Below are 27,451 nucleotides of genomic sequence, written 5' to 3' on the forward strand. Positions count from 1 at the left end.
ACTAATTCTTCAACATATCTTGTTCACTTCAACTGCGAAAGGATTCCGATAACGTCTCTGACATCCATATCTGAATGATTACAGCCGCACTTTAAGCTACAGGCATTTATCACCACTCCATTCTCACGTCACGCGTCCTTCGGGCAGGGAGTCGAGCAAATGCGATCAAAGATGTGGGTATTCGCGCAGATGACTAATGCAGAAGTCTACTGTACAAAAGAATTCAATGAAACCGGTCTATAGAACTCATAACGTAAAGGACTAAGAACTCGATAAAAATACAGTGCGACAGTGAACACTAACGAAAGGCATACTAGTCTTTGGACTACCGGATCATTCCCACGAGGACCCATCAATCGAAGGGTTCCTTTGATTACCATGAGCGTCACACTGGACATTTATGCTTAGCGTCCAATTGATGTTGTTGTTTGTCGCTGTTTGTGTTGCGGCATGGAGGAATTCGTTTATGCCTAACGTCTGCAGCGCTTCAATCGACGTTCTGTCAACATGCGTAATGATCTGATTATGTGTAGGAGCAATTTGCTGGCCTCCATGCGGATGTGACGGCATCGGTCGCCTGCTCATGCCACTGGATCTCCTCTGGTGTTTTTGGAATCCTGGCATGTCGCTGGGAAGAGGCTCTGACAAGACCCAGTTCCAATGCTTCCATCGAGCTTCGTGGTTCCTGCTGTCCAATTCTTCCCGAGGATTTCTTCCATACTCTATCAGGTATCTCCAGAGTGGTTTGATATATCCATACGAATCGTAGGGGTCGCAATTATTGATCCAATTAACCCATAGAGTGACTCTTGCTTTGGCAGTCTCTTCGTCGATCTCGAACCATTCTTCATGAGTACGTTTGCAAGCAGGGCAGTCCCACGGCCTACGCAAGTGCCTCAAATCGGCTTTGATGAGCTGCTCTGCCCGTTTCATTGCCTTGACCCGCCCTGATATATGAACGAAGATCAGCTCCAAGTCGCATTTTCCATGTTCTTTTGTGCGTCTATTGATATCTCTTGTGTATCCGATCTTCACTGCACCCTTATGCTTTGGATCTCGGAAGACGTATAGAAAACCCTCCCCTTCAGATTTGAGGAGCGTCTCACAAACGATTTTGCCCAGTTTAGCGTGTATCAGCTGTGGGTAGTTGCTGGTGTCTTGCGCGTCGCTCGTCATTTCTTCGCTGATTTTGATATCTTGGGCATCTTCCTTGGCGCTCACACTCGTCAAATGCTTAGCACGAACTGGGATTTTCAGTAGTGCCAATGTCGAGCTCGTTGATGAGTTTTCCTGTGAAGACCGAGTGCTAGGTTTTTTCTGTTTAGTAGGTGTACTGTCCTTCTCGTCGTCCGAGTCTATCAAGATCGGGGTTCCTAGCGTAGAACCTGGCGTTGAGGGCGACCTTGAGCTCGAAGTTGATGATGTCTCTGGTGTTCGAAAGGGTTCACTTAGTCTCTTGCCTGCATTTCGTCTGCGTACAGAAGCGGCCGTTTGATCAGTCAGACTTGAAGCAAGTGAACCTCGACGAGCCATGAGCAACAGAAAAAGCACTTTGCCTGAGTGGTTGTGAAATCGGGATCAGGGAAGAAAATAAGTCGATATGCTTAGAACGAGAGCGCGTAGCCACTACTAGTTTTATGGCGTTCTCGCGTCAGGATCCGTAGAGAGCAGTGTTGGCTTGCCGCAGTAACGTTGCTGCGCCGCATAGCAGCACACGGATCTCCTGCACGAACGGCCATGCAGCCAAAAGAGCTCAGGAGAGATGAACTTCGTGTGTCAGCTAAGGTTTTGTAATGATGTCCAGGGCACTGGCCGTCGCTGCATGATCAAGGAAAGAGGGTGCCCATTTGATAAGGATTCTCAACAGTCTTGTCGGCGCGTTGTCCTATCGCTGATCAGATTACTGCCTTCGCAGACGCGACTTCTGACCTTAAGCTATCTAAGCGAGATATCTTCTCCTTCGCTTCACGGAACTAGCGGCAAGTACACAAGACCCACTCACATTCAAATCCATGTCGTCGCATCTGTCAGAATTTGAACGCAAACGCAAGAAGATTCATACAAAAAGAAAGGGTTTGTACGCGTGGTGACCGTCGTTTCGGGGGTATAGAGCCGACGCGCAGCAGCGCCCGCTGACCCGCTGACCCGCGCGGGACGGACTGACCCACTCTCCACGCTTCCATGGCCGGCGGCGCGTATTCCAGCACGGCCCGCTTCAAGATCAAGACGTCTGTTTCAAACCCCACGTTCTGAGTAGAAAACGGCAAATGACAGGAAGGCATCTCACACAAGACGCGCTTAAGGTGGCGCGTGCGTGCTGCCAGAATTACAGTTTACATGACGGAGTACTACGCCAAAGGTTTCGAAGCTTTGTTTCCGTATGGGGCCAAAATCCCAAGCTACCACAGATCGCTACCTTCCAGGCACATGGTAGATTCATGTACCGTCATTACAGCCACAGATTTCGGACTCTTTCCCATCAAGTGTCAGAACACCGAGGGGGCGTGCTGGTGGTTCAATTCGATTCATGGGCATCGACACTGATGAGCCTCTACGTCCAGGGATTCAAGTAGGCTGAGCAAGGCAGCCACCTGCGGCTCTGCGGCACGGGTCATGCAGCCACCACCGATCCAAAACCTTCAAACCCCAAGGTTAGGCATCCATCTTAGCCTTAGTCTGTTCCTACATGTTTTGGAGACGAGATCACCTGCCCATAGTGGCAGTGTGGCTGCGCGACTGGACTACCGTAGAGCCTTTGCGCTCACAGCATCATGCGATCGCAATGTCTGAGGCAGATATGGCAGCATTTCTGGGGTTCTGGCGCAGTCTCAATTGAGCTACTTTTCTTGGTAGGGCCGATAGTATAAAGTGCTATGCAAATAGCTTGTGCTAGCATCGTCAATACATCCATCTCCTCTTTTCTCTCATCATTACCATCACATCAACAAGCTTTCTACCAGAGCTATCATTATGACTTCCATTTTTCAGGAGACGTGCATACAAGATGACGCTCAACGGATACTCCAGAGGAAATACATAACGCCTCGTAAGAGAATCGCCGATCGCCAGCCATGCAGTAGTTTCTTATCACAATCTACCTCGAAAGAGGATGGACATGATAACCTGTCCTCTTGGCTAGACTCAAGAAACCTCTCATGGTTGTCTCCGGTGTCGACAGTCTCTACTGCATCGTCTCTGGCGAGCGCCGATTTCCTTTGGGATTCGCCGAAGACGCCCTCTGGTCCGTCGGATGAAGCCTCTTCACGCAGCATCCTGACGCCCTTAACACCGCCGACAACTTTTGGATCTTCCAAAAAATTGCTCTTCACACCGATTCCCAAACCTTCTTTCGGTTCTTCAATTGCTTCAGCGGCGAAGCAGCCTCTTGTCGAAAAGAAGGATGTAACACTACCAGACGACCCTTTCTTCCAACCAAAGTTATTTCGAGGTTTGACGTTTGAGCTTGAAGCAAGTACGTATACATCATTCTTGAATTTGGATGCACAGCATCTGATATATTCGTCACAGTCTCTGAGAAGAGCGTCCCGGGTGCTCGCGTGAAATACAACTTCGATCCCTCGTTTAATTTCGATGACAATGACGCTGTTAGCACCCGCACGCGATCTAAGACTGCCAAGAAAACACCAGTAATACCAGCCACACATGCCGTATTCAACGGGGGGAAAACTCACATTGAAGACTCTCGGCACCCTGACCCCACGCCGTCACAAGTCGAACTTCGAACGCTATTAGAACATATCATACCTCTGGATCTTCATGCAAGACTTGCCGAAGATTCAGAAATTTGTTCCGGATCTTTGGTAAAGGACCCATCTGATCGATGCAAGTTCCGTTTGAAGCATGGCAAAGTACTCGAAAAGGCACGCATCATTATCAAGAAGTTGGCAAGAGCCAAGAGCCAAGAGCTTTACCCTGATATGCTTGGTCTTATTGAGCAGCTCGTCAGTCTAGTCATGTGCGGTGTGCACCGCAATACCGCATTAAAACGACCAGAGATCAAGAAGAAACCCAACGCTATGTCGAAACTGATGGAATTGGATAGGATGTTCACACACCTTGTGGAAATCGGAAAAGACCAGAACCATATACTCATGCAATGGCTTGATACAATTTCCGACTCGCATGCGTCTATAGGCCATGTCTCTTGGCTCTACACAACTGTGACTATTCCCAAGCCAATTAGACAGCCCGAATCGGCCACAGAGCCGAAGCCGGTCACAAAGCTCAAGCTTGAAGCGCCCACTCCGGCTGCTACGATTCAAGCCTCATCCTCATCGAGCTTCATACCCTATCAATCGGAAAAGTCCAAGAAGACCTCAGTCTTCGATGCCGTTTACCAGAAAGCCACTGCTCCGCTGGGGGTGATAGCCCAGAAGCGGGGTTTCGTATACCTTTTCTGGGACAAGGAGTATTTTGGCATGGTCAAGATTGGTTACACCAAAGATCTTACTAAACGGCTTGAGAGCTGGAACCAACAATGCGGTCGCGAGCATATATACCACTCTAGTACGGAGTGCCAGATCGAGATACCACATGCGCATCGCGTAGAGCAGCTCGTACACGCTGAGCTGAAGGAGTACAGGAAAAGAAGACAATGTGAAGGCTGTGGAACAATGCACAAAGAGTGGTTTGACGCGGGACAGGCGCACGTAGTCAAGGTTCTGAGGAAGTGGCGGGAATGGATTCTACAAAAGCCTTATGTGCAAGACAAGGAATCGGGGGAGTGGGTGCTGAAGCCTGAAATGCTCGATGCTTTGGAGAGCATGTGTGAGCCGCTGCCTCGAGAGGTGAGTACCCAGAAATCTGGTAAGAAGAGTGTGGCCCGTAGACCTACAACGCAGAAGAAGAAGAGCTTTCGAAGAACGATGTAAAGTGCTAAGATGGAGCCACTTATCGGGACATGGTTGTCGCAGTATACAAATATGATATGCAAGATTTAGTTATGGCACCTTGACTGTCTAGAATAAGAATCAACAAGCATTCTGCAGGCAGAAGTCGGGTATCTGTTGTACCGGAAGCTATCAGCCGAGCATCAGACATGCACCTAATCTAGTCTAGCTCCTACTCGGGCTCGGTCGCCCGTCGCCGACTGTCTTTTCTCCATGTCAGTCAGCCCGCCCGATCGACGCACAAGCGTCGGTGACGATCACCGAAAGCTCTCTCAACGAGTCAGTAGTTCACTGCAATGAATTTGCAAAACCCACCGAGCATGGGTCTGGTCATTGTGGACGGCTCACAATGCGAAGTGGTTTGCGGGGTCGACATTCTACGGAATTTATGATCGGGCCGAGAGTCAGGCGCCATAAGGTACAAATACTTCGGATATTATCACAAGCAAGCGCTTCATCCCTTCTTACGATCCTGAAGTCTCTGCCATGCTGCGTTTTGCTTACGCACAGCTTACCTATGCCGCGTTATTTGCGGCAGCACTTTCTAACCCTGTGGACCATGACAGTTGTACTTCGTTACGACACAGTGCGGACTATGTTGTCAGCTCCAGTCGTGTAAACGTTGGCGGAATTGCAGACATCAAAGCTGTGGCTGCTCAAAATATCACGGAGATTAATACAGCTACCTTCTGCCGCGTTGTTGGACTCATGCCATACGGTCCAAATAACACACTAAATTTTGAAGTCTGGCTACCCGAAAACGAAAATTACAACGGTCGCTATTTGTCTGTCGGTACGTGTTGGATCAGTCAGATCAGTGCTTGTGCCTCGTGGTCGCTGACATCACCATGAAGGCAATGGCGGGCTTGCAGGCACGATAGATTACCAGGCAATGGCCACGAATCTCAACTCTGGTTTCGCTGTTGGAGGGTTTGTTGTTGCCCCCTCTGTATCTTGTCGTGTTGAGCTGACTGATAGGTCTCAAGGTGTGACTCTGGACATCTGGTGTCCGAGAACGGCCCTACCAAGCCAGGAGGCTATGTCCCATTCCTTCACTCATATGCCCAAACCACAGCGTGGATCCGGGATTCGATCGCGATGTTCACCACACCAGCAAAAACCATCACAGCGACTTTCTTCCGATACCAGCCGCGGAAATCTTACTTCTCAGGCTGTTCCACAGGTGGTGCTCAAGGGTATGCACTGGCCCAGTACCATCCCGATCTCTTCGATGGTATTGTTGCAGGATGTGCCGGCAACTGGTACACCCACCTCATCCTTTCTTTTCTGTGGAACGGCCTTCATGCACAGAAGCCTGGTGCATTTCTAGCCCAGGACCTACTCACATTTGCAAGAAATGCAGCACTGGAGAAGTGTGATAACATTGATGGCGTGGAAGACGGAGTGATCGACGACCCAAGCAAGTGCGACTTTGAAATTACATCACTACTGTGTCGGTCTGGGCAGCCCCAAGTTGAGAACAATAAGACGACATGTCTGAACGAGACGCAGCTTGCCACTTTTGAGGCGTTCTACGCTGGACCCGGGCCGGATGTATACCCCGGGTTTGCAAAGGGATCGGAATCCGAATGGCTTATGCAGGAAGAAAGCCTCTACACCGCGTATGCAGTACCTATATTGCAGAACCTTGTCTTCAAGAACTTGAGCTATGATTACACCACTTTCGACTTTGAGAACGACGTCGAGATCGTGGACAAGGTTGCAGGTCCTTTAATTACTGCAATATCTCCAAGACTCGATGCGTTTAGAGCTCGAGGTGGAAAACTTATTGCATCGCAAGGTTTGTCGTCCACCGGATTCACACAAGCACGAAATCATTGACTTACGTGGATAGGCTGGGCTGACCCTTTTAACGCGCCTACATGGCCTATCGATCAGCACAACGAGGCGAAAGCGATCTATGGCGAGGCACAACTCAATGACTTCTGGCGCTTGTTCATGGTCCCGGGTGGCGGTCACTGCGGCCCCGCTGCTGGTTATCCTCAGGTCCCTGGAAAGTACCACTCTCTTGAAGCACTCATCCCATGGGTAGAGGATGGTATAGCTCCTGAGTACGTTCTGGCTACGGAGCCTTCAGATGGAAGTAACAGGACAAGGAGACTTTGTCCATACCCACAGCATGCAGTGCTTGAAGGTCAGAACACTGACCAATACGAAGCATATACTTGTGTCGATTAGTGGAGCAGCTAGAATCAAATCAAGGAGTATCAAAGTGTTATCCAGCGACGTTGTGTATAGAAATAGTTGACGCGCATCGATGTCCTCGCCAATACATTTTGAAAATTATTGGACGATCCCAACGATGGTCATGCGTGAGTGGCTCGTCGGCCATGAAAGTGTGATCCGTGTGCGACTCGTCTGCTTTGCGTCATCTCAGTAACACGGGACAGTGTGTTTCCCCTGCCAACGTATGACTCACCAAGACCGTAAATCCAGTACCAGTCTATAGAAAGAAAGGCTACGAAGCGAAAATCCATACTGCTTGCGCACAAACCACAATGACACCACGAACTCAAATCACCACCTGCTCTGAGCCACGTCAACCGGTATATGAGATATGGGCTTACGGTACGCGCGAACGGAGAATCCCTTATCCACCACCACCTGGTTCTACGCGCAAACTCATATCACTCGCTGAACTCGAAGAGATACGCGATTCCTGGGACTTTCCCCGATGGAAGGATCAGCTAGCCCCCCACCTTAGACCATGCTGAGCGCCTCCTCTATGACACGAGTACAGGGCCGTGATATGATAAGCAGGACCGAAAACTGAGCCTGCACTGGGGTGTTAGGGACGAGATTGAAAACCTGGTAGAAGCGGCAGGATTCACAGGCATGGCCGCACCAGCTCCTACCCCGTTCTTGTACACGGCCTTCTATGACCCAGATGAGGGGGTTCCCCGGCTGCCGCAATGGGTACAAGGACTTGTGACGATCGAGCCGCGTCGTAGCCGTGGCATCGCGTACAGGCCGGGACGTGCAGTTATCCACGTATCCCCTCCGATGGGACATCCTGTTCCGGTCCTACCAGAATGGTTATCCATACCTTATATAGATATTGTACCAGCAAAAGACACATCGTATACGCCGCATGTCATACCCAAAACGGACAAGATTCGTCTTGGAGATACCGTGACTGAGAAGGATAGGCGGCAGTCGGCATATTGTACATTAGCAGCCGATGGAGGCACGGTAACACTCTTTTAGTTACCAGAATACAACTGTACAACACCCGTACATCCTTCTTCCCTTAGCTGTGCTAAGAAGATGCCTTGAAATCCTCGTGATAGTGTCTTCATGCACTCCAACACCTGTACAGTATGGGTGGTATCTGAAACCAAAATTCGGCCTAGCCATTCAGATATATTATAAGCATTGACTGGTTCGACACGATAATCCTCTGCCCTCAATCAACATCTTTCGATCCGGCTCGTCAACCAAGGGGATACATGAGGGGTATAACAAATAGAAATGAGAGGATGGGATAGACCACGAAGTGGAGAACGAGGGTCAGTCGACAGATGAAATGCGCGTGCCCATTCTAAACCCTAGATACGACTTGGACATCAGCCTGTTTGCATCAGCATTAGATAATCCGGTACAATAGTTCTTTGCCCTCGATCAATCTCTCCAAGTTCTCTGCCGTCTCTTCATACCACGTCGTCAAGGTACCTTCTTCAACATATCCCATGTGCGGCGTCAGCAACACCCTGCTCTTGCACTTGACATCCCAGTCCTCGCTCCGCCACGGGCTATCAGCAGGAAGAGGTTCGATATCAAACACATCGAGCGCAGCGCCACGTATGCGACCTTGCCGGAGCGTTTCCAGCAACGCGGCCTCTTCCACGAGTGGTCCACGAGAAGTATTGATCAAAAGTCCAGTCGGTTTCATCCATTCCAGCTCCCGTGCGCCAACAATACCCCTCGAGCGCTCGCTAAGAACATAGTGCACGCTCACCACGTCGGCGGACCTGAAAAGCTGCTCTTTGGTAACTACCCTAAACGTCTTCTCCTCCTCGCTGGCGATACCTCCACCCGTCACCGGTAACCCACACTCGTCCGCCAACTCATGAGCCTTCTCTTGCGTCAAATTCGCGCTCCAACACACGATTTTCATGCCAAAAGCAAGGACACCCACTCTCGCAACATGCGCGCCAATCCTGCCTCGACCAACCAAACCTAGCGTCTTTCCCTGCAAGCCCATGGCGAGTTCAGTCTGCCACCCCGCTGGCCCACCTTTCCCCTTGACCACGGCGTCATCTGCAGCGATATTCCGCGCAAGGCCCAATATAAGCGCCCAAACATGCTGTGTTGTCGGGTGTCCACCGCCCTGCTTGATGGGCAAAGATCTCGGAGACGTGCCGCTGCCTTTGCCATCCGTTCTGCCTTTGCCGGGCGCTGCGCATACTGTAATACCCATGTCCTTCATCGTATCCAGATCCCAGCTTTCAAACTTGCCACCCGTAGCGAATACGACCTTGAGGTTTGGTAATTGACGGAGCAGTTCGCCTGGGAAGGGAGTGCGTTCGCGCATGGTTGACAAGGCGGAGAAAGGCTTGAGGCGGTTGACGAGGGCTTTGCGGGCGGCATCGGAAGTTCCGGGGTGTGAGTAGGAGGGTAAGGTGTCGTTGAAGACGGTGACGTCGACTTTGGAGGGATCGATGTGCGTGAAGTGCGAAGCTGCTATGTTGTGGTAGTCGTCGAGGACAGCGAGCTTGATGGGTAGCGAAGCCATGGTGCGTGTAGAGACGCGGGATGATGGAATCCTATGGGAAAGAAGACGAGGAGACGAGGAGACGAGGAGAAGAGTCGAGGAAGCATAGTGGTGTCAGATATCATGCATCACCGTGTATCGCAGCAGGTAGCCATCTCGGCACTTGCTTCGGATTGAATTGAGGGGTCTATCGTTGCGATTCTGAAGCCATCACGCGCGTGGCATCAGCGTATAGCAACATACTGATCGAGGTGATGATTTTTCATAAAGGTACGCAAGATATCTCATCCCGTATCGCGGCGCATCTTTTGTGTGGTTGTGTGCGCAGCTGTCTTGTGAAGCGCTGAAAAGGACCTAGGTAGGTGGCTGCCGATGTTCGGGTTCCGCTGCAGAATCCACCGAGCTAGCTGACTAAGTAAAAACATACGGTCCGCGCGCAGTCAACGAGGAGCTACCCCAACCCCCGCTGTCCTTGAAACCTACTCAACTTCCGAGCGAGGGGAGGTTAACCTCGTGACAGCTAGTTAGCGTTGATAGGAGCACGGGCACGTTACCAATCCCCCAGACTAGACTAATAACCACGATAAGCGTAGTGCATGACCTGGCCGAGGCTCGTGCTCTCATCACGCGTCGGCTTACCAACAGCCGATGACCCACGCCGCTGAGGATGCAGTCCATCTGTTGGCGAGCGGCATATGTAGTCCCCGGTTCTTCCCTCTCGACACTTTACAGCAGCTGCTTCACGCTGCTGCTAGGTAAGCACGCGGACAACCTTGTACCAGATGGTGAGCTCAGTCCTCGCAATTGTTGCATGAACACAGTCAAAAAAGCTTGTGAAGCCCACACTCGCACACCCCCTCCGTCGCGCCTTGACAAGCCCCTCACTCAGATAGACGCGACTTTGATGCAGCGTGGTTCAAAGATTCTGCTCGGCTCAAGCAAACGAATCACGCCTCGGAAGCTCTGCAGGACAACAAGTAATATACGTCGGCAGCCTAGCCCTCCTCTACGACAACATGGTCAATAAGAGCATTGATCCAATATTAAACTTCAACTTGGTTTGCTGCGTCGGCGGCGGCTTCATCGCTCTCTTCGGACTGGTTTCATATCTTCTGAAGGAGGGATTTTATGTGACAGAACCACGTATGTGCACCTACACCTCAGGAACTCAGTTTCCTGTCACGTTGACTTATATGACTAGTTGTGTCTCTCTGCGCCGGAGTTTTCCTATCGCCATACGGTGTTCGTCTCATCCGCCCACACGAATACGCCAGCTCTCCAGAAGCGCTCGCTACTGTCACCCTTTGCTTTACGCGCCTCGTGCTGGGAATACAACTTGTTATAGCTGGAATACAGCTGCCTAGCAGATATCTCAAAACAGAATGGCGGAGCCTGGCCATCTTGCTCGGTCCTGGAATGTTGGGCATGTGGGTCATTACCAGCTTTCTGGTATGGCAACTCGTGCCAGACCTCGGTCTGGTGCAGAGCCTTATCGTTGGTGCTTGCGTGACGCCAACTGATCCTGTCCTTTCAAATTCGATTGTGAAGGGAACGTTTGCTGACAAGCACATGTCGAGACCACTTCAAAAGATAATCATTGCAGAATCAGGCGCCAATGACGGTCTTGGCTACCTTTTCCTCTTCCTTCCGCTATATCTGGTCAAATTCGCTGGTCAGGAAGGTGGAACAAGAACGGCAGTGACCTCCTTTTTGAGCGTGACTTGCTTATACACGATCTTGCTAAGCGTCGTTTATGGCGCTGTCGCAGGCTGGGCCGCGAAACATCTGCTGTTCTGGGCAGACAGAAGACGCCTCGTCGATAAAGAAAGCCTCCACTTATTTGCCATAGCCCTAGCTGTAAGCCAATATTTCTACATGATGGAGAGCTACCACTCGGTTGCTGATCTCTCTACAGCTCTTGATCATAGGTACTGTCGGACTCATCGATGCGGACGATGTATTGGCCTGCTTCGTCGCGGGAAACACCTTCACCTGGGAGTAAGAACTTTTCTCATCCTCATATCCAATTTACAGCTCTTGGCTGACATGATTCTAGTGATTGGTTCCGCGAGCAGACAGAGCATGATTCCCTTCAGCCTATTATGGACTTCCTCCTCAACGTGGCTGTGTTCATGTGGCTTGGCGCCGTGTGTCCTTGGGAAAAGTTCTTTTCTGGGGACGTCATTCCAAGCTCTCGACTCATTCTGCTCGGTATTCTGGTTCTTCTCCTTCGTCGCCTGCCAGTCATAATCGCTCTCCAAAAACAGATTCCTCAAATCCGCAACATCCGCCACGCGACTATCATGGGCTTTTTTGGCCCAATCGGCATAAGCGCTATTTTCTATCTGTATGTCACGCAGGACTTTTTGCTCCGCATCCAACTCGAACATCCAGAGCGGGAGGACTGTATCGCGTTGGCTCAAGTGACCGCGGTCATAGTATGGTTTCTCGTGATTTCTAGCGTCGTAAGTGAAACCTTCGGCATAATGATACCGATGAATTAATCAAGACTTCAGGTCGTACACGGGCTGGCCATTCCTCTCGGCAGCCTTGCGCTATTGTCTCCACGTGTGTTCAACAGTATCAGGCGCTTGGGTACTGACAAAGACGACTCAGCCCGACGAATCGATAGGGACAATACTGCCGCGGAGACTCAGCCTTTACTTCCTGAGCCTTGAGAATATATGTTCTGTATAGAGTAGCTCCGTCTGTAGTTCCAGCATCGTGAAAGACATATTCTCCAGGAAGCCTCACTCCACTGGTCCAAGGAGAGCGAGAATAACTTTTCAGAGGTACAACGCAGAAGGAACACAGTGCACAAGCCGAATCACTCTCTCCGACGGAACGCGCGTTGCCGGCGATGTCGATTCTGGGGGCATGTTTACCTATTACTCTACTGCGTGGTCGACTGCTGGGTTTTCCAACTCCTTCGCTAACTGCTGTAGGAACTCTGTGCGCGGTAATCTGGTTAGTAATGACGCTCAGTGTAACACTTTCCAGGGTGTAAGCGAGAGCTGAGATGTAACCTAGGGCTGCAGAGGCGCGGCCTGCAATAGTTGCGAGGATGGCATGAAGACATGGGTGCAAGAGCTCGCGAATTAGGCGCGGGAAGACGCTATCACAGAGGAGCGATTTGCTGAGCTGCGAAGCAGATGCGCAAGGTGATGGCTTGGTAGGTAGAAGCTTGAGCTGAAAGTATGAAAACAGTATAGAAGGAGCCGGGGGATCTGATGCTGGCGTTTGAATGATCCAATCGATTATCTGAACAAGTATACTTGGTTTCTGACTTTCCTCTAGTTCTGCCAACCCCATCATCTTTCCCTGCCACGAAACACACAGAGTCCGCCACGACAATAAACACGAGATCAAGTACCGTTTTAGAGATTGTGAATAATTTTCTGCATTCTGGCGGCTCCAGCAAATCATACCACAATCTTTGTGAAGAATCATGATATTGACCAACCGGGCGAGATGCGATGTGCGCGCGCGAGAATGGGAAGCGGACGGCATCATCGTCAAGGAACTCGAAAGTACGCCCTATCTTCACAGCTAATCTCACAGATTCCATGATCCCATGCTTCCAGGTAGCTACATGTCACCGGGATTCACTCGGTCAATGAGTATGTATCGTCACTACAGTTGGAATACTCATGTCATTGTTCCTTCATAGTCGGTTGTCTTTTCTGTGAACCACCATATCGCTGCATCAACATGAAGCTTCTTCCGAACATACTGACCTTGTCATCGAGCACATGTGCTCTTGCCTTTGACCTAGCTCTGGCAGCTGCTGTCGAGGACAAGGGTCATACGACACCGACAATAACAAAGACATTCTATCATACAGAAGTAAGAAGACTGCACACGAGCTACGATAGCGATATTGGTAGGAGCAAAAGGGCGGTCTCCAACGAATCCACCAGTTTTTTCATCGAGCGGGTCTCTAAGCGTGAGCATTATCGCTTAGCCTCATCTATATCAACAGAATACCCAACGCTGGAAACGCTAAGCGGAGAGAAGCCCAGGGTCTCCCAAGTATCTGTGACGGGCGAATCTGTCATCTCCGATACGCGCAAAGACCGACCCGCATCTCCTAACGATGCCACCAAGCACCATCATACCCTGGATTACGAATTTCACACCGTCGATAAGCGAAGCAACAACCTCTATAATCTCAGATTTGACCTTGTGTCTGAAGGCTATATCTCAGTGTACATGTCCAACACCACAGCATCTGAATTCTGCGAATACGGAGTAGAGCAAGACCCTGATGAAACTCCAAAGACACGCGAACTCCACGTTGCTGTTCTAGATGCTACGAAAACGATCGCTATACCGGTTCATGGAGAGGCAGCTGCTAGTTTCTGCCTCGAGTTTAGGAATGAAGAGGATATAGATGACTCGAAAGATTGCAAAGGAACTGCGGGTTCAACAACAACAGCCTCGTCGACAAAGCAAAAAACGAGAAAAATTTCGACTACTGAGAAAACATTGGGGAGCACATCAGCTTCGTCTAAACATACGTCTTCCCCGGCATCAGTTTCAGAGACTGACTCTGACACGTCCTCCACAACAAAGACTCGAAGCTCACACAACGACGAGACTAGCGATAGCTCAGAGGAATCCAAGTCGAAAAAAAGATCATCTACTTCAGCGACATCTTCACACACTGAATCCATCACCCCAGCATCAGGAACCGAAGTACTCAGCAAGTCCAGGACAAAGTCCTACGCAAGCGAACCCGACGAAGAAACACTGAAAACACCCTCATCACTACTCACTCCCACGAGAACAGGAAATACGATCACTGATATCTCTGACCCAGACACGAGCACCTCTCATCCCCCCAAAACCAAATCCAAAACCTCCTCGGCTAAGGAGCCCAAAGATACCTCAGCAGATCCAGAACTCTCCCCATCGCCCAAAGCCACACCCCTCGCCCTTCCTACCAGCACACCACAGACTAGCAGCAAACAAGACGTCTTCACCATATCAAGCATGAACACATGGTACCCCTACATCAGCGAATACATCAAGACTGCCGAGGACACCGCAACGACAGCAGATAGTAAGGAGCAAGATCCCATCACGACCACTACCTCTGTGAACGGAGCTGCGAGGCTAGGGAGACGGGGTGTTGCGTCCATAGCGGCGAAGCAGGCTGGTGGAGCTAGACGTGCAGCTGGATCGATGCGGGATGGGAGTATGCAGTATACGTCTGATTATAGCTGGATGGGGACTACTGGTACTGTTTCGACTCGTCGGCTGTATAACTCTGATATGGCCTCTACGACGGCGTCGAGGAACGCGGGGGTGAGGCGGTACCGATCGCGGTTTGTGGGGTGGCGTCGAGGTGGGCGGGAGTGGTTGACGGGTGGGTTTGATGGAAGGAGGGGGAGGAGGAGGGGGTTGGACGAGGATGCTGGGCAGGAAAAGAAGGGGTTTTTTGATATCGCTGTTGATGATGAGGGGGATGGAGGGGTTGGGAAATCTACCAGGGTTAGCACAGAAGTAAATGGAGCGGAGGATGTGGTTATTGCTACGAAGCTGGCGGTTAAACAGCAGGGCGGTGGTGGCGAGGATGGAGATGGTCTTGTGGAAGACGGAAGTAGTGAAAAGGGAGGAGACGCTGAGCTGGAAGAGGAGACGGTGGTTGGCGAAGAGACTGAGCCTGATGAGGTTGTGAACGAAGACAGGAGTGGAGATGAGGAGCCTACGTCTACGGATGAGGGAGATGCCGCACCGACGACGAACGTATCTGCAGACGCCAACGAAGAACCTACATCCACGAAGAAGAAACCCACAGAAGACGAGGAAGCCACACCGACTGATGACGCGGACCAAGACACTTCGACCAAGGACGACGACGACGACGACGCTCCAGCCGACGATGATGCCGAGCAGCCCACTGAAAACACTTCGACAACTTCCTCCAAGAAGCTCAAGCCCACCAACCCATCCACTACATCCAACGCAGACCCATTCACACCCCCCACAACAAAAGCCAAATCCGACTCCCCAAACACAACATCTCACATCCCGTCCCTAGCGTCAGACATATCCTTCATCTTCCCCTCCGCCATCCCCCAGGCAACAGCACCGTTCCCCACACCCCCTCCCGCACCAACAGGAACAGGTAAGCATCTGCAGCACCCCAATGTCCGCGAGATATTGTTACTGATTCTAAATCCACAAACGTGTAGCACCACAGCTAAACTCACCGATCATGTGGGACCCAGATTGTCCGCAAATAAGCACGTCGACGTCGACGGCGGGAAATGGTCTTACGACGAGGCTTGGTGTGACTGTTGGACTGGGCTGTTGGCGCAGTGTTGTATCGTCTGGGAACGGGGACGAGAATAATCACACTTCCCCCTCTTCTGCATCATCCCACGCAACAACAGTTACCGCATTTGGCATCCTCTCCTCATCCTCCTCGCAAACCCGTTTCCTCGGCGCCTTCTGCTGGCTCATCATCGGATCTATATTCTTCTGTTTCGTGTGAGTTTGTAAGAGACTTTTTTCTTTCTCCTTTTCCTTCCTTTCCCCGTCATGTGAGGTGAGGAACTCGAACTAACAAAGCCATGTTGTTAGGATTCGCCAATACCAGTTCCTCCACGGGTCATGGCATGTGGGCCGGAGCTTTGTCTGGTGGATCCTAGGTCTTGAAATGTGGGGCGTGGGCGCGAGATTGAAAGAGAAGATGGAGGAGGCGGAGAGGCAGTAAAAGGGGAGGGAGGAAAGTGGGAAGGCAGAGGGAGGGCATGAAGATCTAGACGTGGAAAGTTTGATTGTTGAATGTGCGCACTTGATTGAGCATGCTTTGGTACAGATTGTACGAGTGTAGTGCGATTTGCTTATATACATATATACACACACAACGTTCCGGGTACAGGGTACAAAAAAATGAATAGTCTATAAGTCTTGGCAGTCTATATCCGGGTATCATATGCAAAAATTAACGCTCGACGCGTTGAACGAGGATAAACCTCAATATTTCTTCTCTGTATTTCTTCAGTGCTCCATCAATCAACAGCATCGCCCGGCTAGCTCAATCGGTAGAGCGTGAGACTCTTAGCTTTCACGTCCTAACAAGACACGATTGGTTATCTCAAGGTTGTGGGTTCGACCCCCACGTCGGGCTTCTTCTTTTTGTTCTTCTGTCGACCATGCCGTCGTGATCGTTGAGGTGATGGTTGACTTTGGGGCAAGTTTTTTTTTTCGCCAAGCATTTCTGCCACCTCCACACACACGCACACACACACACACCTCATCAGACTTTGCGCTTTAGGATAGTGTTATTACGTCAGCAAGATCCTCGCATCTTCATGCAGAATCATAACCTCCTCATTCTCAAACGAGTACTTTCTCCTCACAATCTCAAACACAATGAGGCCGGCCGCCGTACTCGGCACCTGTTTAATCGTACTCATGAAGAAATCCCTGTACAAGTATCTTCTCCAGCCACCAGCTCGCTTGGCTAGTATCTTGCACTGGGCAAACGTCTCCTCGTAAGCGTGGTAGTACCGTCGTACAATGTGACTAGGCTTGTTGTCCTGGTGGGCCTGGAAATCCAATGCTTCTAGCCGGCGGTAGTGCACGTCTTGAATCTCGGTAAGAGGGTGTTGGATGAGCTGAGACGTGATTGACGCAGAGACGCCAGCCAAGAGGAGAAACATGGGTTCGAGCATATAGTGAGGTCTGATGACGGGCCGGTCATCGTGGTCTTCCTGCAAATACGGTATAGATTTCTCGAGCAGCGTATCGCGCGTCCGGCTACCGTAGTACCGCGACACGAACTCGAGGTACGCCTGGCTCTTGACAGTCTCAAAGGTGCCGAAGAAGACGGCGGCGCCGAATGCGTCTTTGGTAAAGGATAGAGACCAGCCGGCGAAGATGCCTTGGATGCCGATGGAGCGCAGCTTGTGGCCTGCGTAGTGCCACATGGTCTTGTGCTTGCCGTCGAGGATGTCGGCCGTGCGGAAACGGGTTTGCAGGGCGTCAAAGGGGGCGGCGATGACGGATTGGATACTCCCGCCTATGAAGCCGGCTGTGAAAGTCACAGAGGGGGGTGGCGGGGGGTAAACGCGCTTGGTTTGGTAGGACGAGGGTTCGTGAAGTGCGGAGAGACTATGGAGGTATGCTGTATATAGGACTGCGCCAATACTGCGCGCTGTGAGCATATGCGTGGGCTGGGAACTCGTCATACATACCATGTGTTTGCCATTAGAGGTGGCAGCACCTGCTTCGGTATGAAGCCCCATCCCTCAGTCCGTATGGCATGCGCCAGCACGGCGGGCGTAGTCATTCTCCACGACCACTTCGCATCCGCCATGACGTGTGGATTGATGGCCCTCGCGTAGCCCATGTAATCTATCCTCCCACGGAAGAAGGCCTTGACTGGTGCTCGGAAGTAAAAGGCGACCATTCTGGCTGCCACGGCGCGCATACCGGCGGCCTGGACACCTGTCGCTGGTGCCTTGTTGGGCGCTTGCGGGGCTTCGGGGGGAGAGGTGTCATTGGAGGCATCGCTTCGGAGAGAGACTCCAGCGCGGAGACTGGAGCCGGCCGTCATTGCATAGCATGGGAGGTGGGTGAGAGCTGCAGGCGCATGGGCGGGGTGTTGGAGGGTCGGAGGGTTGAAGTTGGCAAAGGCAGCCGCGTGGGATGGTCACAGGGTGAGTGGGAGTGACTTTGACCAAGCTCCGGGTGGACAAAAGCAAATAAGACAGCCGCACAAAAGAGGAAAAGGGCCTAAACAGCTGTGTATACGATTCTCAGATGTACGTCAAGATGCTATCCCAAAGTGTTACCTAGGCAAGGTAATTGTAGACACTAGCACCGATGTGGAGTTAAAGAGCGCACGGCCCGCGAGCGCGTACCTCGCGTCGCATCATCCTTTCGCGACTTTCCCATCGTCGCCTTCTCTCTTCCACCTCCCCCCTCCCAGCCCAGTCGACTTGTCTGGAGGTTCTCTTACGCGCACCTCCAAACATGGCGGACAACGATATCGTCATCGACAAGGCGCTCTTCCACGAGCGCCTCAACAACCTCGTCACCAAGTGGAAGGCCGACAAGCGCTCCGGCGACCAGGTTTTCCAGGGCGCAAGCTCAATCGCGACGCTCGTGGGCAAGGCGAGCGAGCCAGGCATCTACCTGAAGCCAGCGGCGTTCCAGGTGAGATTGCGCAGATCCGCATGCGATGATAGACAGTGAGCTGACAAGACGACATAGCTATGGCTGCTAGGCTACGAGTTCCCTGCTACGCTTTTCGTTCTTACCCCCGACCTTCTCCAGATTGTCACAACCAAGAAGAAGGGTGAGTCCGACATGCTTGTCCGGGGCTGAACATGGCGTATGGGTGCTAACGGCGATGCAGCCTCCTACCTGGAGCCGCTCAAGGGTGGCAAGGTGCCTGTTGAGATTCTCGTGCGGGGCAAGGACGCCGAGGAGAACAAGAAGCAGTTCCAGACATGTCTCGAGACGATGAAAAAGGCCGGCAAGAAGGTTGCGGTGCTCAAGAAGGACAATGCCAACAACGCTTTCGCAAACGAGTGGAAGGCGGCATTCGACGAGGCTGGCTTCAAGGACGAGGACCAGGTCGATCTGGCCTCCATCATGTCCAACGCCGCCTTGTCTGTCAAGGACGAGAAGGAGCTGGTAAGTTGAGCGACGGACCAGAATAGTGCTTGGCTGACCCTGCAGCGAACCATCCGCGACGCTGCCCGCGCCTCGAGCGCCCTCATGTCCAACTACTTCGTCGAAGAAATGTCCGACATCCTCGACTCGGAGAAGAAGATTTCACACCGCGCCCTCGCCGACAAGGTCTCCAACAAGATCGACGACGCCAAGTTCTTCGAGAAACAGAAGCTGTCCAAGACATTCGACTCGATGCAGCTCGACTGGTGTCTCCAGCCTACAATCCAGAGCGGTGGCTCCTACGACCTCAAGTTCGCTGCGGAGCCCGACGAGAACAACCTGCACGCGGGCGTCATCATCTCGGTCCTCGGCCTGCGCTACCAGACTTACGGTGCCATGATCGGCCGAACATTCATGGTAGGGCCCAACAAGGAACAGGAGACTGCCTACAAGCTGCTTCTGGCGATCCACGACTTGGTCATCAAATCTATCAAGGACGGTGTTGTGGCCAAGGACGTCTACAACAAGGCCCTGGCACATCTCAAATCCAAGAAGCCAGAGTGGGAGAAGCACTTCCCCAAGAACCTTGGTTACGGTATCGGTACCGAGAACAAGGACTCTTCGCTCCTCTTGAGCGGCAAGAACACTCGTGTTCTAAAGGACGGCATGACTCTGGTCGTTCAGACTGGTCTGTCGGATCTGGAGAACAGCAAACCCCAAGACAAGAAGAGCAAGAACTATTCGCTGGTCTTGGTAGACACTGTTCGTGTTAGCTCGGCTGACTGCGCAGTCTTTACCAAGGACACCACTTCTGATTTGGACGCCGTCTCGTTCTTCTTCGACGACGAAGAGGAGGAAGCAAAGCCCAAGGTGAAGAAGGAGCGCCCCGCTATTGCACAGACAAACATCACCAAGACCCGTACCCGACACGAGCGAACAACGAACCAAGATGCGGAGAAGGAGGAGCAACGGCGACAACATCAGAGAGAGCTGCACGCCAAGAAGCAGGAGCAGGGTCTGGCCGAGTACAGCGAAGGCGCAAAGTCTCTCAACGGCACTGAAGAGAAGAAGTTCAAGAAGTTTGAGTCGTACAAGCGCGACAACCAGTTCCCCAACGCAGTCGCCAACTTGGAGATTGTAGTCGACAAGAAGAACCTTACCGTTCTTCTGCCCATCATGGGTCGACCTGTACCCTTCCACATCCACACCATCAAGAACGCTTCGCACACGCCCGAAGCAGACTTCACATCACTCCGCATCAATTTTTTGTCCCCAGGTCAAGGTGTGGGCCGAAAAGACGACCAGCCCTTTGAGGACCCCAATGCGCACTTTATCCGTAGTTTGACCTTCAAGTCACACGACGTTGATCGCATCGACCAGATCACCAAGGACATTACAGAGCTGAAGAAGGACGTCGTACGACGTGAGACCGAGAAGAAGCAGATGGAGGACGTTGTTGAGCAAGACAAGCTCATCCCACTCAAGACCCGCAAGCCGCACATGCTGGACCTCATCTTCATCCGCCCAGCGCTCGACGGCAAGCGTATCCCTGGTAGCGTCGAGATCCACCAGAACGGTCTGCGCTACGTCCACGGCAACGGTACTGCGAAGATCGATGTTCTGTTCAGCAACATGAAGCATCTTTTCTTCCAGCCCTCACAACACGAGTTGATCGTCATCATCCACGTGCACCTCAAGAACCCAATCATGCTCGGTAAGAAGAAGACCAAGGACGTTCAGTTTGTCCGGGAAGCAACCGAGATGCAGTTCGACGAGACGGGCAACCGTAAGCGCCGCCACAAATTCGGCGACGAAGAAGAGTTTGAGCAAGAACAAGAGGAACGCAGGCGCCGTGCCGCTCTCGACAAGGAATTCAAAAACTTTGCCGAGAAGATTGCCGATGCGGCGAGGAACGAGAACGTCAGTGTTGATATCCCATACCGTGAGTTGGGCTTCAACGGTGTGCCTAGTCGATCCAGCGTGCTCGTCCAGCCCACGACCGACTGTCTTGTTCAACTCACCGAACCGCCCTTCACCTGTCTCACGCTCAGCGAAATTGAAATCGTGCATTTGGAACGTGTGCAATTCGGTCTGAGAAACTTTGACATGGTCGTCGTGTTTAAAGATTACAATCGGCCCCCTGTCCACATCAACACCATCCCCGTCGAATCTCTCGACCCAGTCAAAGACTGGCTCGACTCTGTCGACATTCCATTTACCGAGGGTCCTCTGAACCTCAACTGGGCCACCATCATGAAGACGGTGACGTCGGATCCGCACCAATTCTTTGCAGATGGTGGATGGTCCTTTTTGTCCAACGAGTCGGATGACGAAGGGGATGGCGACGAGGAAGAGGAGAGTGCGTTCGAGGTTAGTGAGAGTGAGCTGGCGATTTCAGATGAGAGTAGTGAGGAGAGCGACTTTGATGAGAATGCGAGTGATGAGATGAGTGATGAGGGGTCTGGAAGTGATGAGTTTAGTGAGGGGGAGAGCTGGGATGAGTTGGATAAGAAGGCTGCGAGGAAGGATAAGGAGGCTAGAGAGGCGGGTGGTGGTGAGAGTGAGGATGAGGGGAAAGCGAAGAAGAGGAAGAGGTAGATGATGATGGTGGGGTTGATGTGTACGATTAGGGTGAGGTCTTGGTGGAGGTTCTCAGGGTCACTTGTGCGCGAGAGGATAAGCGCGCTGTGGTGATGTGAGATTGTAGGGAAAATCCGATAACGGGAGATTTGTGGAGTTGGCTTTTCCTTTCTTCCTCCCCTTTTTTCTTTTCCGGCTTTCTGAGCGGAGTGGGGATGGGAAAATGGATACAGTAATAGCGATTCTTTATTCAAGTGGCTTTGCACAATCTTCACAACGCCCTACCAACAACGCTACGACACGATTCGGGCAGGTGCAGAATACGTACTGAGCAGCAATGAACGGCAAAGACGTATTCAGAAGTGATGGCAACGAAGTTACGATGTGGTCAGACGAGGGAAGATATCTCGGGAATACTGGGATACGAGCCCGGACATGACAGGAGTATCTAGCACCCACGACATCAACAGTACGGAGACAGCCTACGAAATGTTGCAGAACTCTAAATTGACTTATCCAGCGAGAGCATACCAAAGCAATGGCACGAAACGTATTAGATCAATCGCAGTGCCTGAAAGACGCGCGTATAGCATTGCGAGCTGTAGAGAAGGACAGCGGAAATAGAAGGTTGGTCCCTCTCACCCGGTGCGAGCTTGCGTACAGGTAAGGCAGACCCTGGTGGTGAAAGCCTTTCCAAGCCGAGTAAGCCCGCTCATCAAGCACCATCGAGGAATATCCCTCCGTGAGATGGTCGTTGACAGCAGCGTACCTTGCGCGACGAGCCTTACCGTATGCGTCAATGGATCTCGCCCTCAGCATAGTCCTGACGCTCTTAAGCTTCCTCTTGACCGCCGCATCGACCAACTCATGATCGCAGATCTGATCTCACTCCAATACGTTGCCTTTGTTTCATCGCGTGGCCATGGCAGTTGCCCATGTGCAACCTTGAAGAAAACGGTACTCGTTCATGGCGATTGCAGCGAGCCGTTAGTTCGTGGAAGTAGGTCTGCCTATGCTGTAAGCGATAGGAGGCGCTCTATGTTATTTGAGAACGCTTTGTGGCTCTTCTCTCTATATAATGTAAGCAGGTGTTAGGGCCCCGGCTCATTCTAGCCCCGTCCGACTCGATCTGGAGGATAAAGTTAGACCGAACGCTATCGTGACTCGATAGCGATTGGTCTCTGGTATACACAGCAATATGGTTATGTTGCAGAGCAATGAGTATCCAGTATCTTTAATTAGCATACTGTTTGACAGTAGGCAAACATGGTGATATTTCTAGTAGATCAAGATATATTATTTAATCACTAAAAACTACGTTCTATAAACTGTGATATATCGCGATTTTCTAAGCTGCAGGGCCTAGTTACTAGTAGGCAAGCTTTTAGAGGCCCTTTACGCTGCTGTTAGCTTACACTAGCGATAATCACGTACCGTAAGTATATACTATCCTCTTTAGAGATTTGTCTTGATATAAGCTTGAACTATTATCTTAGTGCCTGCCTAAATACTCCCTACACTGTCCTTTTTGATGTGAAGCAAGTGCCCTTGCCTACAGGTCCTCTTCCAAAGTTACTACTTGTAACAAGGACTAAGAAACTAGAGAGTTAGACACGAGACGCATGCTTTTTCTAAAAAGAGCAAGAGCCGCTGAATCCGCTTATAAGATGCGCCTTACTTAAGAGGAAAAGAACAAGAATTATTGTCCTTACTCCCTACGTCTGTAGTATCAATATACAAGCTATCTCTCACTATCTTTTGTAACGTGAAGCAAGTACTATTGCTTACAGTTACGCCCTCACACTACCAAGCATCAGATCCTAGCTTTATCTGAACTAGTCCCTTTACTTAAGCTACTTGCAATAGTCTAGGACTCAAGTGTCCTACCTCCACCATATTCCGACCGCCAGTTCGTTCCCCTCTCATTTGTATCCTCAGCTCTAGACACTGCGTTTTCTAGATGTCGGTATCCTGATTTTTGTAAACTCATTTGCAAAAAATCGCCAGAGACCTTCTGAATTGATTGGTCGCTGAGATGACCACCGAGTTGTTTGATCTGATCCCCGTATCCACGATTCTTCCCATGTATTGTCTTTTGACTGTTCGATACTAAGAATTGTACGGCTTCGTTGCCTGTAGCGTGGTTGTCGATGATGCTCACACTCTCTTTCAAGTGCTGGTCTGCTTGGAGACAGATGTCTCTGCATTTACGAGCACTTGTCCATTCTTCGCGCAACCTTGCAAGGTAATTTGTATCTTCCTGGGTCATTGCTGCGCTTGAGGTAAACACCATGCGATCTAAAACGTCCTGCATGTGCACCTCTAACCTCGCAGCAGTCTTTTCCATGCTTATTTTGCATTCTTGTATACCATCACTTGTAATCTTCTCTGACATTTTGTCTGAGCCCTGAGGAAGATCTGCTGCTGTTGTGGACTGGAGTTCATCGATAAGCTTGGAAAACCGAGTGCAGATAAGAAGGCATTTTTGCGTGCTGGAGCGCTCTTCTCTCATGCTTTGAAGCTCTGGTGTTGCAGAACTTGACGTACTGCGCTCTACTAAGGATTGGAGTTTTTCATCAATTGTCTCGAGTCGCGCCTCGAGGTCATTGGTCGCAGTCATGATAAGATCTTTGTAATCTCCAAGACGCTCCAGAGCAACAGAAGACTTTCGACTAAAGGGGGGAGATCGGTCAGATCTATCATGTAATATCGGACGTAGAGTCAAGACGCTTACAGCTGCATGTCTGTGAGCGCGATATTGATGGTTGACTTGTATGCTGCTAGCGAATTTCTAAAATCGTCGATGTCGTCCCCCATATATCTTAGCCTAGCCCAGTCGCGGAAGCTTTGTCGATCACCTCCAGATCGTGAGCAGCACTTTTCGAGCTCTTGGAAAAACTCGTTGCAAGCGGTGCTACATCGTCGTAAAGGTAGATCAAGCGCGGGAAGATCTACGTCTGTATGTAACCTCATCGTATCGCTCAATGATTCTAGAACGTTGATAAGCGCCTCTAGCTCTTCGATAAGATCGCGCACACGCTTAGGTTGGGTCTTAAAGCTCTTTACTGCTGTATGAAGCGCGAGGCATGATTTGTGGGCAAAGATGACTAGTGCTAACACACCGGACGCAAGGCTTATAGGGTCAGCCATCATGACGATGCGTTTCGCACTGGCTCGGAATCCTGAGAGGAAATCTATGGGACCGAAGCTAGCTTAAGTATGTAATTGACTGCATCGTAAAGTGGGCGAACTGCGTTGTTGATTCGTCCGGGGCAGTATGCGGGAAAGGCGGAGCTAGTGCTGTTTAGGACAGATGGCGGTTACATTTCCGCGCTAAGGATGCTGCTTCCTTTAGAAACTGTGATGGGCTAGGCCCGGAGTAAGAATCCTCGGCAGTACCTCGGTGTACTCTTCACGTTGCAGGTTGCGGCAGCGACCTTGAGTATCAACTACACAAGACAATACACGCTCTGTTGTCTTATGCCATCGTTTGCCTGAGCGGTTAGCGTGTGCAGTTGTACGCAAGGCCTGGTAGGCCTGCCCCTTACAAAAAAACAGGCACCTTTATTGTGTCCTCGCCTTACTGTGCGATTGATTTGCGCTTAAGCAATTACTTCGTGTTAGGAGGCAATACATCACCTACTTTAGCCAAAACAAATGATTATGCACGGTAGAAGATCTAGCTATTTATTATCGTAGTTGGCGGTACAAGCAGCTCAAGAGCGTATGTGAGGAGCATTTGGGCAGGCGCTAAGATGTTGGTACGAGCTTGTACTGAGACGAATCCTTGAAGAGCTATTAAGCATCCGGAAGGGATTATATATATCTATAGCACGTGATTGTGGCTGTTGCAAGCCGACAGTGGCCTGAAGGGTCTCTAGTGGCTTGCCTGCCTATGACCAGGGCCGTGTAGCGTTGGAACACTGTAGGGCTTTATCCTAGTATACACTATAATTTCTGAACGTAACCTCTTTACTACTTAGAAGAGCACGATTCTATATGCTCTTCACCTATCACTAGGCCTGTAGAAAAATTGTCAGAATAACAGCTATCGCGATAGCTATCGTATATAACTATACAATCTTATCTGCCAGCGCGCGTCAAGCATATCCGCGCATCACACGCACGGACACAGTAACGCGTCAACGTGAACTTAGGTTCGTTTAGGTCCAGCACAGATTTCATGTACTATGACGTCATCATCATCCATCCACGATTAGGAAGATGTACATCTGGGTTTGCTGTAGGCCTGAGGCTTGTAGACCAACGGTCATTGGTTGAGTGCTTTAGTGACGTCATGGCTCATCATGCGTGATACTCGGCACAGCTCAACGATACTATATTCGCGATACCTCGGCAATGCTTGACGAACATGCATGGCTTGCCAGCGCTTGCACGACCTGCAGGGCTGCCAGCCTTGTGCATGAGGAACATCGTGTTTGTGTGGGGGCGGGCACTTGTCATTGGTGGGGTTTGCCACCGGATCGGTGCGAAGACTCCTTGTGGTTTCGCCAAATCCACCCACCCTCCTGTAGCCGCTGTGGCTCCCGAAGCAGCACTCGATGACTTGCCACTTCATTGGACGGAAGCTGTACCGGCAACAGTACACAGTGAGATTTGAAATGTTCATTTTGAGTATCTGATTCATCGCCAAGAGTTACGTATCTAGGCTCAGCCATGACTCCATAAGAGGCGCGTCCTTTCGAAGTTATATTGTAAGAACAGTGCCGCAAAGTTTTTGCGCCACACGATCTCGTTTCGTATGACATGAATGCTGCCTCCAAGATAGGAGTCCATTCCACCTACAGCGAGGAACGAATTCCGTCAGAGTCGTAGCTCACCAATGATGCACCACTTCTAGAACCCCTTCGTCACGGCGAGCGACTCGTCTCGAATTCAGGGGAAGGTGCAGATAGTGCACATGGAACCGTCCAAAATCCTGTGCTAGACTGTGGGCTACCGAACAAGACTGTGCTGGAAAAGCCATCTGGAATGATACCTCAAGGTTGGCCAACCTCACCGCAGGCGATCAAGCTTCCCATGAGCACACGGATATGGAATGTTTTCGTCGACGTTGCTTTACTATCACTTTCATGTGCATTCCTGACCTTTGCCCTATTTGTCCTCGGATGCAACGGCAAGCCAGTAAGTTCGTATCGACAAGCAGCTGAGAGATTTGAACAAGCTTCGAATTGGGTGAGCACACTACTGATCAGGCTACATCGTTTACTTGCTCACTGATACAGGGCCCTACGATCTACCCTATCTTATTTGCACCCATCGTCGGACGAGCTACCCATGCGATCCTATTTTGGAGACTTGGAAGAGGCAAAAAGGTTGGTACTTTGGATTTACTTGCCGGCAGTACATCGCTCACAAGCGCTGTCGTCTCACAAGTCCAAATGCGGCTCATGGATCACATAGGCCTTGGCTTGATCGCTATCTGGCTGCTATCTCCAGTGGGCGGTCGATCCTCCTTTCGATAGATAAGCGTTGGTCCAACGAGCGTTGTCGAGGATGCGGTATTTTTCCATGTCGTTCCTAACTCTAACGTCTGGACACCCGACGTCCCCATCTCCAAGACACAAAC

General features: G+C 51.0%; 8 protein-coding genes across 8 annotated transcripts; 5 read left to right on the forward strand and 3 right to left on the reverse strand.

Moving 5' to 3' along the window:
• Positions 1 to 2,970: 2,970 nt before the first annotated feature.
• On the forward strand, positions 2,971 to 4,892 carry AA0111_g12129 (hypothetical protein; the record flags this gene model as incomplete). The annotated part of the gene is made up of 2 exons (XM_028646073.1): positions 2,971 to 3,472; positions 3,529 to 4,892. 2 exons carry the CDS (start codon positions 2,971 to 2,973, stop codon positions 4,890 to 4,892), a joined length of 1,866 nt encoding a protein of 621 aa, XP_028500279.1.
• A 504-nt stretch (positions 4,893 to 5,396) lies between these two features.
• Positions 5,397 to 7,109, forward strand: AA0111_g12130 (hypothetical protein; the record flags this gene model as incomplete). Its single annotated transcript, XM_028646075.1, has 4 exons — positions 5,397 to 5,703; positions 5,765 to 5,840; positions 5,897 to 6,711; positions 6,766 to 7,109. The coding sequence occupies 4 exons, from the start codon at positions 5,397 to 5,399 to the stop codon at positions 7,107 to 7,109; spliced, it is 1,542 nt and encodes a 513-aa protein (XP_028500288.1).
• Positions 7,110 to 8,517: 1,408 nt separating this feature from the next.
• On the reverse strand, positions 8,518 to 9,666 carry AA0111_g12131 (hypothetical protein; the record flags this gene model as incomplete). Its single annotated transcript, XM_028646076.1, has 1 exon — positions 8,518 to 9,666. One exon carries the CDS (start codon positions 9,664 to 9,666, stop codon positions 8,518 to 8,520), a length of 1,149 nt encoding a protein of 382 aa, XP_028500272.1.
• A 995-nt stretch (positions 9,667 to 10,661) lies between these two features.
• AA0111_g12132 (hypothetical protein) lies at positions 10,662 to 12,323 on the forward strand (the record flags this gene model as incomplete). Its single annotated transcript, XM_028646077.1, has 5 exons — positions 10,662 to 10,788; positions 10,847 to 11,502; positions 11,561 to 11,643; positions 11,702 to 12,110; positions 12,162 to 12,323. 5 exons carry the CDS (start codon positions 10,662 to 10,664, stop codon positions 12,321 to 12,323), a joined length of 1,437 nt encoding a protein of 478 aa, XP_028500273.1.
• A 1,033-nt stretch (positions 12,324 to 13,356) lies between these two features.
• On the forward strand, positions 13,357 to 16,005 carry AA0111_g12133 (hypothetical protein; the record flags this gene model as incomplete). The annotated part of the gene is made up of 1 exon (XM_028646078.1): positions 13,357 to 16,005. One exon carries the CDS (start codon positions 13,357 to 13,359, stop codon positions 16,003 to 16,005), a length of 2,649 nt encoding a protein of 882 aa, XP_028500289.1.
• Positions 16,006 to 16,943: 938 nt separating this feature from the next.
• On the reverse strand, positions 16,944 to 18,217 carry AA0111_g12134 (hypothetical protein; the record flags this gene model as incomplete). The annotated part of the gene is made up of 2 exons (XM_028646079.1): positions 16,944 to 17,808; positions 17,856 to 18,217. 2 exons carry the CDS (start codon positions 18,215 to 18,217, stop codon positions 16,944 to 16,946), a joined length of 1,227 nt encoding a protein of 408 aa, XP_028500274.1.
• Positions 18,218 to 18,636: 419 nt separating this feature from the next.
• On the forward strand, positions 18,637 to 21,879 carry AA0111_g12135 (FACT complex subunit; the record flags this gene model as incomplete). The annotated part of the gene is made up of 4 exons (XM_028646080.1): positions 18,637 to 18,819; positions 18,877 to 18,961; positions 19,022 to 19,302; positions 19,348 to 21,879. The coding sequence occupies 4 exons, from the start codon at positions 18,637 to 18,639 to the stop codon at positions 21,877 to 21,879; spliced, it is 3,081 nt and encodes a 1,026-aa protein (XP_028500275.1).
• A 1,849-nt stretch (positions 21,880 to 23,728) lies between these two features.
• On the reverse strand, positions 23,729 to 25,014 carry AA0111_g12136 (hypothetical protein; the record flags this gene model as incomplete). Its single annotated transcript, XM_028646081.1, has 2 exons — positions 23,729 to 24,533; positions 24,596 to 25,014. The coding sequence occupies 2 exons, from the start codon at positions 25,012 to 25,014 to the stop codon at positions 23,729 to 23,731; spliced, it is 1,224 nt and encodes a 407-aa protein (XP_028500276.1).
• Between the last annotated feature and the right edge of the window lie 2,437 nt (positions 25,015 to 27,451).

The sequence above is a fragment of the Alternaria arborescens genome (genome assembly GCF_004154835.1).
Source record: "Alternaria arborescens strain FERA 675 chromosome Unknown contig_67, whole genome shotgun sequence".
NCBI classification, from domain to species: Eukaryota; Fungi; Ascomycota; class Dothideomycetes; order Pleosporales; family Pleosporaceae; genus Alternaria; species Alternaria arborescens.